This window comes from Sphaerodactylus townsendi, linkage group LG02, assembly GCF_021028975.2.
Source record: "Sphaerodactylus townsendi isolate TG3544 linkage group LG02, MPM_Stown_v2.3, whole genome shotgun sequence".
NCBI classification, from domain to species: domain Eukaryota; kingdom Metazoa; phylum Chordata; class Lepidosauria; order Squamata; family Sphaerodactylidae; genus Sphaerodactylus; species Sphaerodactylus townsendi.
Window position 1 is genome coordinate 135,869,528 of NC_059426.1, and position 17,037 is coordinate 135,886,564.

The window sequence follows — 17,037 nt, forward strand, 5'->3', positions numbered from 1 at the left end:
ATCTATCTGTTGCATGTTATAAGCTTTGGGTGCCATTCCTATAGCAAACAGTTAAAAAGTTAATAGCCTTTCTATTCCATGCTATAAGTCTAAATCAGTTGAACAAGAGACCTGCTTGGTAACTGTTACACATTCTCAAGTCCCAGCTCTCCATTAACTTTGGTAACTGTAACACTGAGAGGACTGTAGAAAAGAAAGACTAAGAAACAACCAAAGCCACACATACCTGAAATAAATCTTTGTTTTAGTTGTTGTTCATCAAGCCTACTGTAAGGTTCCTTCAAGCCTATAGTCCCCCTCGTATCGTGTCAAGTGGCACCCTGAGTCCAAGTATTGCCCTCACTGAGAACTAGAAGACTAAGCCTCAATTATAAAACTAAAAGTACAAAAAAAGACGTTGGCAGGATGTGAAGGTCTCTAGTTTCTAAGTGCTGACACAGGCATACAGTAAGGCTGCAGTGTACAACCTCAACATTCAAAATTATGAAATTTCTGAATAAACAGAAAAGCCAAACACAAACATCTGCTACACAACTACCAATGTAAAAGGAAAGCACAGCAAAGCAGAAGAAAACATGCTACAATTTTCCACATTATGCAGCTTGCCAAAGAATGAGGAAAAAAATTCAACAGGAGATGCGCTTTGGTGAAAGAATGAGGCCACACATCTATTCCCTTTATCAATTATAAGCAGCTTTGTTTAGCAGCACCAAAGCTTTCCACTTCATAAAAAGAATCCCCATTACCCATGGTTTATCTCCTAACAAATCCACGTGGAAAAATCAGAATGGGCAATGGCTTGTGGGCACAGGGAAGGAAGTCTGTGTATGTTTAGATTTTTTTTAAAAAAATCTATGACATGTCACTTCCACAACGTAATGCTTGGGGGTCCACCAGGATTGCATATACAACATTTTTCTTCAAAACAGTGAAGGATACCAAACTAGGGATTTCAAAAATGTATTCGCACAGTCTCGTGCTGAAACATTTCCTCACAATGATTCAGTTTCAAATCACTGGCTTGCTGCCTGAACAAATATATCCTGAACTTTTGCATGGCCATCCCATGAAATCCAGGAAGCAACAGGCTCTTCATTTTCAAGACAGATCTACACAGAGGCGTAGTTGAGCCAAACTGCGCCCGGTGCGCAGTGTGTTCTTTCCACCCCCCTCCCCGCCCCTCCCACACTTACCAATGTTCCTTTTCTATTTCAAATACTTTTTGAGACTGAAAAAAAGTTCAGGGAAAAAACTGCCTGATGAACTATACTTTCCAGGAGACCTTGTGAGCCCCAAGGTCTCCTGGGAACAGTAGTTCCTCAGGCAGTTTTTACCCTGAACTGTAAATAGGCCGCTTTTTTCAGCCTCAAAAAGTACTAAAAAAAAGAAAAGGAACGTAGGTAAGTGTGGGAAGGGGGCGCCGCGGGTGGCTGCGGGGAAAAGGGGAGGGGCCGGGGGTGATTTTCCGGCCCCCAGGCGTGCGCCCAGTGCACAACGCACCCCCCTGCCCCCTTGGCGTTCCGCCACTGGATCTACACTTAGGACCTGACTATGCTTCATAGAGATTTTCTGGACTAGAGTCTGGATTAAAGCTGCTAACCACTACAATGAATGTTTTGATATTTAAGATTTTTTTCCCCCAGAAACTATTTTAATGAGCTAACAACTCATAAGTTTTACTTAGTTTCCCTAGAAGATAGCAATGGTTTCTACCTGATGATAAGCAAGACACAGGAGAATGTTCCTTTTAATAATACATTCGCTTCTCAGAATAAATGATTTTCTTGTATTGTCTCATGCAAATTTTCTTCATAAAAACATGAGCAGAGATCTCCCGATACAAGAAAAAGGGCTGGATCAAACATAATATTTCCTCCTGTTCAGAACTCTCCCTCCTGTATCACCTTGAAATAATGCTCCAGGGGAGATTTTGGGCTCTGTGGAAAAGGGAAGCTGAGAAACTCATGCTCCTCCAGCAAAAGTCCTTGCACCTACAGAAATGATGTGTTGGATCCAACCCAAAAGTTGTAGAACGTAAAGCGGTGGCAGTTTTTAACAGAACCAAGACGCAAGCAACACTGATGCCCCTAACAGTAACATTAGGTTCAGAGGGACTATGCAAGGGTGTGGTTTTAAAATGAAACCTTTTAAAAAACAAATAAGTAGGTGAACTTATTGTACCTTCCTCTGCTCTTGCACCTTCATGATCAGTCATTCTAGAAGAGGGTGACCTAGATTGATTAATGACTCCTGAAGGGATGTGGGGTAGCTCATCATCGCCCAGATCAGCTATCATGTCCTGCAGTTTTGTCCTGTTGACCCCTGTAAATTAACGTCAGCAGCAAAGGTTCATTTAATTGCTACCGCATGACCTGATAGCCCAGTTTGCTAATCATTAATCTTATTTTAATGTGATCGTATTAAAGACACAGGCTTCAGTAAAACACATATCTTTGCATAAGGTTGTGTGGGATAATATTCCAATTAAAATGTTTGAATAAATTATTGAAACTAGAGTTACAGTGTAATCTCTTGTGTGCTCTGTCCAAATTAGAGGTCATGAAGCTTCAGTATTTGGACTTCAAAACCATAATCTCTGAACAAATGCACACAAACTATATATTTGCAACAAAAAATCCAGTTTTTAATGCTATAGGTCAACATACAGTTCGCTTACCTAAAGAAGGGACAAAAATACAGAACAGGTGCTTGAGAGGCAACAAACAGTTTAACTTCCTTTTATTACTTTTCAATAATTAGTAAATTTAAAAATATTCATCTTTAAACTTACAAAAAATTAACTAGCAAAGTTTTTTTGACACCCTCCCCCTTTCTCCAAAGTACGGTACTTGAGAAAAATCCACTATTTAAAGACACTGACCATTTTGCCAAGCTTTGAGCCCCCCTTGTTAAAAAAACTGTACTTCCTCAAAAGGGTCACATCACATACTTTGGCTTGGATCCTCTATGGAAATGCCCTAAAGGATTTCTGCCCAGAAAGCACAATTCTTGTCTCCCCTTGCCCAAAGAATGGTACACGTCTATCTGGGATGGTCATTCTCATTCACTGAGCGGGCAGACATGGAGCAGGGGGGAGATAGGGTACATTCACCTAGCCAGCCAGATCAGCCGAATCAATCCTGGTGATCAATGGGGTGACAGATGTCAGATTGCCCTCAAGGGTTTCTGCCCACGAAGCATGATTCGCATCTCCCCCTGCCCCAATCCTACTGGAGCCCGAAATGCCCCCTTAAAGACTTTTTAGTGTACACTGGGAGAGAGGTGAGAGTCATACTCTGCAAGCAGAAATCCTTTGGTCTCCAGAAATGCCCTGGTGGATTTAAGTCTCACAACTGATCAAGTAAATAAAATATTTTTAGCTTTGGGGAAAATGCAGAGGTGATGCCACAGGAAGGTACCCTTGAACTTAAAGCTCAAGTCACCTATGAAGGTATACCAGGAAAATAATAGCAACAAAATGAGGCAAAATCCATTAGTCTCAAATTCTGGTCACTAAAAGAAGTCTCTCTCTTTTTTCTTTCTTTTTTTTAAAGAAGCATACTGAGTTACCCACCATGACAAAATTCCTTGTCCTCAAATTAAGATCAAGTAAACTCTCCTGTTATAAGATAGACATGGCAATTCTTATATTAGTGAGGTAAATTTTAGAAGAGAAACTAGAGACAAGGGGAAATAAGAACAAGTGTGCTACAGAACCTCTTCATATACTTAAAAGACAGCTGTGGGCCAAAAAGGTCCTAATAATTAAGAAACCTGTGCAACCTTGGCATTTTCCTTTTCAATTTTGATATTGTTAATTTTAACCCCTCAACTGAAATGGACATGGAAGATGTACTCTTTTCATCAGCTAAGCCTCTAGCTGCCCTAGCTAAGTAGAAATCATGACAACCTCAATGATTCTTCATGTCAGATTATCTTCAGAGCACTGTGAGGAGAGAACAAATATACAGAAGGGATAAAAATGCTACAGAATGGGGAGAAAGTAACACTTGAAAATCTACACAGTTCTTTGGGGCAGGGTCCACTGATGCAAAGCAATGTAAATTCAGAGAACACAAAATTTTCTTTCTCTAGAAATCTGTGTCAGTGAATATGGTGATGGATACAGCTTTGCCCATAAAAATTATAGTTTATAAATAATATTTGGCTGAAAAAATTAATCTCTACACTAACATATAATGATATATCAATGAAAAGAAGACAAAGATAAATGGCATGAATTTGTATTACTGCACAAAGTTCAACTCCTTGTAACTGAGGACCTTTTCTAAAAAGAGGCAATCATTTGCTCTTGAGCTTGGCATCTCTCAAGTGGAATTCATGTACATTTGCTTTTAAAATCCTACTGCTTACTTAAAAAAAAAATAGGCAGAAGTTGCATGTAGCATCTCTAGGTCCTGAATCTGATATGGAGATTTGGCTTTGGATTCAGTCACCATAGATAATTTTCCAAAAAAAGGATTCCACCATGAAGACTCCATCTTGAGACATATTCCTCTACTGACAGGTCACCGGACAAGATAGCCCTACCTCCAAATGTTCTTATGGCACTTGGCTGAGCAATGGCGCAAGGCGTGACCCCAACTGGAGGAATAACGTGGGTAGTGTGTAACATTTGTTATATTCTTCAGTAGGATAAGAATGTCTGAACACCAGCTTCTAACAAGGATTAACATTTATTTTAAATATTTATACCTTGCTTTTCTGAAACATACTCAAAGCAAGTTTCCAGATATGCAGATAATAAACTTTAAAGTTAGCAAGATAGTCAGGTTTTCAGCACAACAGCAGGCCAATTTCTGAAGGCCCTTATAAAATTCAGCCTTACTGGGTTTTTTTCTAAAGATGATCAGAGATTACACTTACCACATTTCTCTAAGCAGCCCGTTCCAAAGGACTGGGCAGCCGGTGCAGAATCCAAAGTATGAGCTGAAACGATCTAATCTTGGCAATGGAGCTGTAAACAGTCCCTACTGTGATATGGAATGCTCTCAAGGGGCTCATTAATTACAAGTACTGAAAACTGTGCTTCCATTTGGAATTAAGTTCAATCAGTAAAAAAGTAAAACTTTCTGGATTAAATTAAGCTATTAGCGTGCTGGTGGAGTCAAAGGACAATATCAAACACAGAAGACAACAATTCTTCCAACAACATCTGGACTGTCAATATTTTATACAATGTTTGAGATGAGGTTATAAACCTGTAGCAGTAAAGACTGCCATGCCTTACACTGCCTAGGCTAGGTACAGTATCGAAGATGAAGAAATGCCCTGTCAATTGCTACCATACATACTTTAATGTATGCCTACAATGATGCCGTTCTTGGTGGATACAACTATTTAGCTTTAGTACTATAATTACTTCATGTACCTTCAGACTCTCTGGAGCCAAACCACTATTGGGATTGTAAACAAGGAATATCTCTGCACTGGTTATACTACTTCTGTTGTGAAACTAGCCACTTGGGAGGGGAGCACTACATACCCTATTGCAAGGATAAAGAATAAATTATTTACTAAAACCATTTTTAAATAAGCAAGCCACACTCATGCATAGCTAGGTATCAGTTCTACCAAATATTAAAGCTTCTGTCATCTTTGTGCATTTCTGAAACTATTCCAGATTACCAAGTACTAGTTATTCAAACCTATAATGAGAACGTTTCAGATAGTATAGAACTGGAAAAATACAATGCCCCGAATGCTATTATGATGAGGGTGGGACAAGAGGATGAGAGCCAACCGCAAATATACCCTAGTAGCTGGAGAGTCAAAAGGGAATTATCCTGCCAAGCATGGATCTTAAATACAACAATGAATGTAAACCTCTGCTTTCAGCATCTGTCCTATTAAAATTAGAACTTGTAGTAACTATAAAACAGGACTGTGATCCTCCAGTCAGAGAGTCAGAAGAATTCTGACAGCTGACAGTTTTGGCATTCACTCAAGAAACAGCACACATGTATACAATTGTGGAAACTGGTATCAAATAGCAAGAGAAAGAGCTGAATGGGTTGAGTGCAGCAGCGAGGGTAAATCACTCTCCATTTACTAAGACAGTTTTAAGTTTACTTTGTATGCCCTATTAGGTGTGAATGAAGTAGGATGCTAAACCAGGGAAGAAAAGGCAGACTATGGATTAAGGTATTCCTAAATAGCAACTCAAATTGGTGTGGTTTTTAAAAAGAGACCTGAAATTTTGAATTACATATAAGGTACTCTTTACTTGGAATATGTGATCACACAGTTATCAATCAGAAAAGATCACACAGTTATCAATTATGATACTATTGCATTTTACATGTATACAATCTGCCTTTGTTCTGTCAGAAAAAATACATATTTTAAATAAAAATAATTTCTTCAATAACAAAAAGATACATGTTGTGAATGTATTTGTTTTGCTGAAAATGTTCAGCATTTTCTGGACTGCGTGGTTACGTTGGTAGTTCCATCTCAGGGGAATGTTACAAACAGAGAAGCGGATTTTCTGGCACCACTGCAGAGCTCTTACCAGCTAGCTTAATTATGAAAAAACCAAGGTATTGGTCTTCTCTAGGCGCTTTAAGAAGCTCACATGGGCAATGAAAAGCACCCAAATTGAACAGGTTAAGTGCTGTAAATACCTTGGCCTCTCATTCTCCTTTAACCTTTCATGGGCAACCCAGAGGAAGGCCGCTCTCCTAGCTACATCTAATAGTATGTCAGCACTACTACGTTTCTTTTACAGCAGTGGCCACTCCTTTATCCCTCCTGCCCTCAAATTTTTCAATGCCAAAGTCGCCTCGAGATTGCTTTACGGAGTCCCAATTTGGATTCAAGCTATTAACCACTCCTTGAATTCTCTTCAATCCAAATTTTTCACAAGATAACTGGACTCCCAAATTGTGTGCCCTATGCAGCCCTTTGTCTGGAGTTAGGTCAAAACTCCTTGGAATCAGCCGCTTGGCTGAGGACTTTTAGATTCTGGCTGCGAATTCATTTTCTCTCGGACTGTAATTCCCTGGTCCACCGTCTGCTCTCTGACACCCATTCCAACCCCCGGTTTTCCATAATTGAAGAAAAAATTGCCTCTATCGGACTGTCAGTGGATTCACTTTGCCCTTTGTCCTATTCAGAAGCTTATAGGAAATTAAAAGGTCAACTATTGGATAGAGAGTTCTCTACCCTAATCACCGCAGCCAAGAAAATGTGCTCCCCCCTGTATTTTTCTCTCCCATTTGAACGGGGCCACTTGGCACAATACCTGTATTGCTTAATAAACCCTGTTCAAAGGAGAGCCATAATGCTCTCCAGGTTTAATGTTATGCCTTCTGCCTTGTTACATGGCAGATTTAATAAGCAAGAAAAGGCTAAAAGATTGTGCCCATGTAACGATGGCTCAGTTGAATCTCTGGCCCACCAATTACTTCACTGTCTCAGATTCAAGGAAATCAGATCAAAGTATGTGAATCTCACTCCTTTACATTTACCCAATCTCCCCAATTTATTTAGATTACACTACTTGTTGGACAACCCTGATCCTTCTCTCTGTATGATAGTGGCAGACTTTCTCCTGGAAATTACTAAATGCCAGTAGATTTCCTTCGTCCTAACATGTATATCCTGTATTGTATATGCTTTTTAATCTGTTTTTATTATTGTTGTACTGCTGTCTATGCCAATAAAGGCTTGCTTCTTATCAGCTAGCTGTTCTACCTGCCAAAAAATCTTTCCAAATCTTTCCTTCTACATTTTTCTGCTTCCCAAAGTAACTGCACCAGGGCCAGTTTTTTTCTGCATTTCATCCCATATTTTCACTTCCAATAAAAATTCTAATCTACAATATTTGTATTTTTTAAAAAAAATTCCAGTAAACAAATTAACACAAGTCTTATACAGAAATAAGAGTTTATATTTCTATGGAAAGTTTAGAGCAAAGCAGGTCTGGATCCAGCACAGAAATCCCATAGGTGGAAGGATTTCTATCCACAGAGTATGACTTCCTTGCCTCATCTTTCCAGCTGCTCCTAGGGAAGAGGAGCGTGAATAGGCTTTGGACTATAGTGGGAAGAGGAGGATGAGAAATTTGCATTCTGTGGGTAAAAATTCTTCTACCTGTGAAAGTATTGTGCTGTACCTAAGACACAGACTTCAAATCCAGCTAATTTACAAACAAAATCTAAATACTGTCAGCACAAGGTGGAGCTATATAGTGGACTAAGAGCATTTCCGAAGGTGATAGGAAAGACTAATTCAGAATAATGACTTCAGAATACTAACTGGGTGAGGCAAATAACAATAACATGCAACAGTATTATTCAAATACATGAATCTATTGAATTCTTAAGAGTTGCATACAAGGCCAGATCAGCATTAAATATTTTTAAAAAGAGACTGCAAAAAACTTCCTTTTATTGCCATTTATCTGAGCATGGATACTTGGAAGTAAACTGATTAATCAGACTTTCTTTTGACTACACAGGGAAAGTCAAATGTCAAATGGACAGATTAAGTACATATATTAATTAAGTCCCTGATCTCTCAAACCTACTTTTAATGCTTATCCAAGTTGCTCCATCTAGCTTTTCAGACTCATGTCCCATTCTAATCTTATCCTGCTTCCAAGTCCTCTAACTCATTAACAGTCATCTATTCCAGCCAGTAGGGTCACAGAACCCCTTGCACCTGTGGATTAGGCCACTAACAGCCAATGTGCCCAGAAACTCCCCAAAGTTCCTTTGCTGCTCTTGAGCTTCCACAATTAGCATAGTAATTCTGAAAGCTATAATGATAAGCCACTGATTTGGGTAGCAAAGTGGTTTCACTCTACTTGCTACTAGATCCTCTCCCTGAAAACATATACCTCCTTGTAAAAGACGTGATTCACACACAAAAACAAATAAACAAACAACAAAGATTTCCTGCTACGTGAGTCAGTCTGGAGAAGTCTTCAAGATTGCATGTTCACAGCGCCTTCTTTTCTCCTTGATATACAGCAAGATAAGAGGCTGTGGCTCAGTGAAGTCTTTATTTACGGTTAATGACCAAATATGTGGCTCAGCGGAATAGCCTCTGCTTTGCATGGAGGAAGTCCCAGATGCAATCCAAGACATCTCCAATGAAACAGAACAGGCTCATTTGAAAGATCCCTACCTGAGACACCCTAGAAAGCTGCTGCCAGTATGAATAGGCAGTACAGACCTTGATGGACCAATGGTCTAACTTGGTATAAAGCAGCTTCATGTGTGTATTTAAACATTATTTCTGGATTTGTGGCAAACTAGAATGCCAAACCAGGTACAAACCACTCTGTAGGACAAGTACAAACAGTTTGCCAGTACACATCAAAAAGCAAACGATGACTACCTAAACTTAGAAATCTTTCACTAGGCACAAGAGGAGAGGAAATCACCCTAACCCTAATCATGCCCTCCCCCCAGATTAATTCACACACTGTTATCTGAACTAAGACTAAAAGTGCAATCCAATGCAGAATGTTGCCAATCCAAGTCCACTGGATTTAGACTGGAGAAACTCAGCATAGGATTGCACTGTAATTGCCTTGATGACAGTCACCCTGTAAAAACATTAAACAAAGCACAATCTATGACATGACATTACCATCACAATATGATAGAACCACATGTCTGGGCCTTCACTTAATGGTGAAGAAATTCTGAGCATGATGTCATGTTATGAGACTCTTAATACTAGCCACTGCCACGTAGCCCTGCCTTGCAACATCTAGTGTGATCCTACATCGGTTTAAAAAACAAACCTGCAGTGGTTGCTCAAGAGCCAAAATGGCTATCGAAAAGAATAGAGACGATGATCAAGGACAAGAGACATCCATGAGTAGGAACTAAACTAAACATCTGGCACCAAGTTAATAAACACATTTGTTTCACCTCATTACTTTCCACAGAAAATTAATTTCACTAAAAATTAAGCAAACATCTTCCTCTTAAATCCACTGAAATTTGAGAATGACACTGTACAAAAAACCAATTTCTTGGGATTTCTTAAAGATGAGTGCATATTCAGCAGTGTGAATCAAGAATGTAACTAGGAATTCAAATGAGTAAATAAAAATTAAGCTTCAAAATTAGGTGTCAAATCAGATCATGGCTCCCTAAAAGTAACCACAATGTCACAAATACCAGGCCCTCCAACAAGTTCTGCATGGATTGCACAGAAGTCAGACTCTAAGTTCACAGTGGTTCACAGAACTCCTGCATGAGGGAAAGGCACTGCTTCTGCCTTCCACAAAAAGTCTAACAAAAACTATTCACCCCAGTCTATCCATATGAAAGACCGTTGACACTCCCCAAGCCCTGTGTAAGTGCTAGAAGACTTGCAAGCAGGGCTGGGTCTTGCTTCACTTGGTACAGGACACCTACAGCTGACAACTGTAGCATTAAGTGAAATAAGGCACAGGCCCTTTCTTGTCCTTTCCCATGCATATGATAGTGGTCACTGCAAGATAACTGTTAGTAAGCCAAGCCAAAGTCTGTGGACCCCCCCCCCCCCCCCAAACAAAAATCTCTTCTAAAAAGAGCTTAAAAACACAAATTACTAAAATTTGGCAGTTAGAAAAACAGGATTCATTTGTATTTAGCTCAGATTTTACATCTTCGTCGCCTTTATAATGCAGTACTAGGTGATAGTAAAGCAGCATAATTTGTTCTATACCTGCTGCCACCTATAATGTCCAAATTTAAAATTCAATTGAAGATCAAATTTTGATTTGGCAATTTATCGATGGAAAGTTAAAGTTAGTTGCCCCCAAGCCTGCAAAGTGTTAAAACTGACAAACAAAAAACATGTTTTTTTTAAAAAAACCACAATTGTCATCCACATGGATTCAGAGCTGTGTCAAGTTTCAGAATCTCCACTTACTCTTTACCCCTTTCTTCCCCTTTCGTTCCTTCTTGTATTGTTCCTTCAGTTTACTTATTAGTCCCTGGTCTACATCCCAAACCTCAGCAGTTGGGGACAGGTCATCTTTGTCTACATGCAGCATATTATTGAAAGAAAAATAATCAGCAATTGGCAATGCAACTGTCTGTCAGTGTTACAGGTTAATCATCAAAATAAAAAGTGTTATTCAATTACATTTCAGCAATTTTAAAGGTGCAGTTTCAGTTATTATTTGTAAAACACTTCAGTTTCGGTCATATCTTTTTTCATAGTCTTTCAATGGGATAATTTGTCAACAATGAAAACATTTTCATTTTTTTCTGTTCACGGATATAAAATAATTGATGGCTTTATATTAGAGCATGAAATTACTGCATCTTTAGTAACACAGTATTAAAAATTATTCAGCCAGCATTGAATAAGCAAATAAATACGTTTCATGCAATATCATTCATTAAGGTGCAACCTGAATTGTCAGCATCATTTTGTTGACAAAACCATCATGCATTTTCCTCCACTTTATTCTACATGCGGTAAGATCTAGTAACAGATGTAACACAACATAAAGGGTAAGTCCATTAAGATTATTGAAAATATAGATGCAAGTCAAGACAGTTTGGCATACCATAAAATTTCTTCTGGTTTTTATTAGTCTGACTTTTTCATGTTTCTATTTTTTAGGAGATCATTAACTCAAATCTACAAACCCTGCATCCCAAAAACCCATTACTGTTTTTTGGGGGTGAGGGTGGGGGCAATGGCAGGATGGTTAGCCAGCCAAAAACTGAAATGGTGGGAATTCAAGCCCGATCACAAACACATTACATGGAAGTTCCACTGAAAACAGGAAGTCTCACATGAAATATCCTTAGGTACAATGTTCTTTATTTAAAATAAACTGAAGTACTCTTAATTCAGTAAGGTTACAATACAAACCAAGCACTTGAATAGCAATGTTATGAACACAATGCTTTGAAAATATGACAAATATGATAGCACTAGTAAGCGTGACCCAAGAAACATTTTTATAGAACTACAGCTGAAATCCTGCACCCACTTACTTAGGAGTGAACCTACTGAAATAAGCTTGCACAAAACTGGGTTGCAACTATGAAAATATTTCCAAAAAAGCTATTTTTCCAGTCAGTAGTATTTTTGATATAAGATATATAAGTAACTGACTGTATTTGATTTCTTAACAATGCACTTTTCTGGTGACTGTATTTCAGTTGTGTACTTGTTCACACAGTAGTTTGCATTTCCAGAAAGCCTCCTACAGCAGGTGCTCCCTTCCTCTGAATGGGAGGCCATTCTGACCCTGTGAATAAGAACTGGCTCCGTTCTGTTCATTTGCTTTCTTCTCTTTAAAAGAAGATGGCAGAGGAAGGAAACATAGGATGACCCCCCTCTCCTTATTTTTCTCTAACAGCCACCCCCCAGAGTTCGTAATGTCCATTTCTCTATTAAATTATGGAACATTATGTACTGTTCAACAGAACAAGGGAGATGAATGACCTCTTCATTTCTCTTCATCTAGAAATCAACCATTAAATATGATGATCCAGAAAAAAAGGTATGAAATAGTTTGAATGCATGAAACATGGTTCATCCACAGCTGGCTATGAAACTCCTGTGTCAAAATAGGGGTCTGCTCTGATTTAACAGCAGAAGATAGTGAATTTACAAAGCCAGCATTGTAACCACTAATGCAGAGTTGTAAATAATAATTTGGCAATAGTCCTTTGAATCCTCTGGCTTCTCTTACAGGATCCTCCCGTTCCTTCTTGCCTCAAAAAGCTGGAGTCATAATTGCTATGTGTTCTTAGACCAGAAGGAAAGGCATATTTTGTATAGCTTCTTTTTTAACATATTGCTGAAGTATAAGAATTCCATGAAGGATTTTCCACCGCCACCCCATGCTAACCTTATACACAGACAAATGTCTGTGTCCCAAATGAGGACAACGTCTCTCTACACTAGCCTTAAAAACTAATAGCATTTAAAGCTAGAAACAACAATAACATTAGCCATAAGAGCAACGTAACTGTAGCACAGGGGTAGGGAACCTGCGGCTCTCCAGATGTTCAGGAACTACAATTCCCATCAGCCTCTGTCAGCATGGCCAATTGGCCATGCTGGTAGGGGCTGATGGGAATTGTAATTCCTGAACATCTGGAGAGCCGCACGTTCCCTACCCCTGCTGTAGCAGTACAAACAAAAGGTATCACTATGGCAGTTGCAAATACGGCTCCATAATTTCAATTATAACAGTGGAGACCCTAAAGAAACTTGCATTGTTCTCCTGTCCTCCATGTTATCCTCTTAACCCTGGAAGTTATGCTGAGAACATGTGACTAGCCCAAAGTCACTCAATAAAATTCCATGGCAGAGTGGCAATGTGAACCTGGTCTCTCTGATCCTATTCAGTACTCTAACAATTATATCACCCTGAAATGATGCATCACTTGGCCACATGGGGGGCAATTTTTATTTGCTAAAAGTGACCAAGCGAGTGATAAATGATAAAGGAAGAATCACCGAAACCTGTAACTGTAACTCTATTCAGGCACAGGCAGCCCAACACAGAGCCTCCGGCGGCAGGACATGGCGCCACTATGATGCCACCCCCATAAAAGTTTTTCAGCGGTACAGTGAGGCAAAAAACAAAACAAAACAAAAAGCCTCACAACCACCAAAAAACCATCCACTGGGCTCTATGTACTTATACCAAAAGGATAGAATAAACCCAAGTCTCCATAGATGGCATTCTGGCAGGCAAAGAGCAGGTGAAGGCCAACTAATGTCAGCCCACTCCCCTATCACACCTTCAGAACACTATGCCAGTGAAGGTTCAGGTGTGCTGAGTGCCACCAGCAGATTTCCCCATCCACTGGGGTAAGTGACACTGGAGGGGCACTGATGCAGCCCCATGCCACTTCCATAGAAGGACCGCTCCCCACCGCCCCGGATTGGGCCATAAGTCACATGTAAGAATAATTACAAAACAATTATACAACAATATTTCCAGCTCAAAAAAAGTTAGATGCATGATATAAAACTTGGGTGTGCCAAGATCACTTCTCTATGAGGGAACAAGCTATATAAGAAGCAAAACTTAAATATTTCATTCTTGCCCCATCTTCTGAAGAACATTAAATGATTTTCTGAACAGCATTAAATGCTCTTTAGTACTCTGCAGTTTTCCTCAACGTCAACAAGATGCAGCTGTTTTAAAATCAATTCCCTTTAGAGGTCCTAACCCCAAAGTTTAAAAGAACTGTATAAGAACTCTGTATAAGAATGCAGTTTGTCAACTGAGGCACAGAAGAAAGGCAAAAAAAGTTCATTACTTTTTTTGGGAAGAAAAAGATCATTACTTTTTTTGGGAAGAAAAATCCAAAAAAAGTAATGAAAGCAACTGAAATGTTTCATTGTTCCTACCAAGCAAGCCATCTGATCTTACAAGATCATAAAAGATCTTACAAGTCATAAAATAAATGTTGCTTCCTTGTAGGATCAGAAATCTTGATTAGTGGGCACAGTAGCATGTCTAACTTGCTTCCATTAGTTTTCATGGATCACTAGAACTTTGTTTTCTAGGAATCAAAAAGGAAAGGAAATAATGTGAAACACCTAAACATTAACAGCAAATAAGAATACCAAACCATAGATGTAACCAAATATTTTCATACTGGTTTGGTGGGACAACATGCACACGTGCTCTTTATTTTAGGGATTTTAAAATGAGACCTATTATTGTAACCATCCCCAACTGGCAGACAAGGATGGACTGAAGTCACATAAAAAGTATTCACAGCTCCCATCTAGATAATACATGTGAAGAGGCAATTTTCAACATACAGATCAGCTCTAGTTTCCAACACAATGGACAGCAAATGAGAGAAAACCCACCTCTGATGTGCAGGGTACACAAGCACGGTAACAGTGCTATGTAACAAGCAATAAATCTTTCTAGCTTCCAAGGGCCAAACAAACATTACCAGACATAAAAGGAATCAGATCAACAGAAGGGTTGATCTATAAGCATAGCAGTCAGCAATGCAACTGTGCTTGAGAGTTGTTTTTTAAAGCCTTAACAAGGAACTTGCCCAACCACGCTTTTCCAACTGCCTGTCTGAAGTGAGCTAGGCAAGACTGGCGGGTAGTGTAGAGTGTGGTTTTTTTCCATTATGGTGCAATACAACTCAACTTCCTGCCCCAAGAGGTTCATGTCTGTCCTCTTGTTGCTGGCCTGGCAGAAGATGGTATATAGATCTCTTCCAAAGGACCTTTGAGAGTGATTGAACTTAATTTCTCCATTTTATTTCCAGGTCATGTTTCTTTTCTTTTAATCTATTTTTCCTTTTCCCCACTATATCTTTAGTGATATGGCTATTTATATTTTAATGGCAAATCAATGGCTTGCTCTTTTTAGGATTTACGGTTATTACTGTTGATTTTCTAGAGAGTTGAAATTTTAAAAGTGTGGGCAGTTTTGTGATTTGTAACTTGTTTTAAATTTGTACTTCCAAAGTTTAGTTCCTTTTTAAGTTGCCCTGAATACTTTTGTAGATGGTCAGGTACAGATATAACAAATAACTTATGACTGTATATTAGCAACCATCCTTAATTCCAAATATAGTGTACTTGGAAACAAGTCTTATCCATTTCAATTGAATCTCCAGGCAAGCATGCTTTTCCATTACAACCTAAAATATTAGTTTTTATATAATCATGTAGTTCAATATACTTTGAGCAGAAACTAAACAAGTTTGAACACCTAGAATATAAGAACATAAGAAAGAGCCTGCTGGATCAGACCAGAGTCCATCTAGTCCAGCACTTTGTCACTCTAAGTGGCCCACCAGATACTTTTGGGAGCTCACATGCAGGATGTGAAAGCAATGGCCTTGTGCTGCTGCTGCTCCCGAGCACCTGGTGTGCTAAGGAATTTGCAATCTCAGATCAAGAAGGATCAAGATTGGTAGCCATACATCGACTTCTCCTCCATAAATCTGTCCAAGCCCCTTCTAAAACTATCCAGGTTAGCGGCCATCACCACCTCCTGTGGCAGCATATCTATCCCTTGTTGCTAGCAATTTCACCAACAAATGAACATGGTTTTCAACATCTCCAGTATTATCTTCTTAAAACACAGAAATAGTGATGCACAAAAAAAATTGCTTAGGGAAGGGGAGTGCAGAGAGCTCTGCCAAGTGGATAGGTTCTATCAACGATTTATTTACAGAAGAAATAAAAAAGCAGAAGGTAGAAAATAAGAAATAAATGTTTAACACTACATTTTGGAATTTAAATTGTACCTAGATTTTTAGCATAACAAACAGGACTCAAAGGAAGACAGAAAAAAAAATGACCAGTATACCTCAATCGAAATTCTAGTCATGTCACTAAATAGCATAAAAACCTATTGTTCTATTGACTTGCTTGCTTATTTTTGTAGTATTTGAACACCACAAATACTGGACTCTTTGATTTAATACATACCCAAAGTATTACACATTTATAGTAGGAAAGCTACTTAGCCATTGTTCACTTGAGCTCCTTACCCCATTCCGTCCCATCCCCTGAACTCCGGGCCTCTCCAGCTCCTTCTCCATCTTCGGCTGTTACTAAGAAATCAAATTCTTTCAAGGCTTCTTCTGTATCAGGGTCATCTGTCAGGTCAGCAGCTAGCCCTTCATTTCCAATCTGCAAGGGGATTGTGACACAACTAACATTAAGGTACAATACAGCATAATTTTATATAGTTAGCACCTTTCCTGTTCCAAGATTCACACACTGTGTATAAATATTCTCTTATCCATCTTGATATATGTATAAGTTTCATGTCAGATTTACAATAAAAACGGCAAGTTAGCACACCAAGCTGCTGAGAACAGGGGAAAGATTATTGTTGTTTTCCGTGCAGATATCCTGTTGTGGTGGTGGGTGATGTACTGGTGAAAAGCAGGAATATTAGCCTACATCTGCATATCCATGATTAAGTAAGCAGCAGTATACTACAGGAATATTCAGTTTGTGATATCTAAACATATTTACAATATGTACAGAAATAATTATATCTATGAAGATTCGGCATACTTGATAAATAAC

The 17,037-nt window shown here is 38.9% G+C and overlaps 1 protein-coding gene across 4 annotated transcripts in view; it reads right to left on the bottom strand.

Moving 5' to 3' along the window:
- The window catches only part of STRN3 (striatin 3), a 52,105-nt gene that overhangs the window by 10,199 nt on the left and 24,869 nt on the right, over positions 1–17,037 (bottom strand). Inside the window, exons 7-9 of one of the 4 annotated variants that reach the window (XM_048484717.1) lie at positions 16,491–16,632; positions 10,903–11,013; positions 2,182–2,322 (exon numbers count right to left, since the gene is read on the bottom strand). In XM_048484717.1, the coding sequence (XP_048340674.1) occupies positions 2,182–2,322; positions 10,903–11,013; positions 16,491–16,632 (394 nt within the window). The remainder of the gene's footprint in view (positions 1–2,181; positions 2,323–10,902; positions 11,014–16,490; positions 16,633–17,037) is intronic. The other 3 variants (XM_048484718.1, XM_048484719.1, XM_048484721.1) reach the window with 3 other exon arrangements.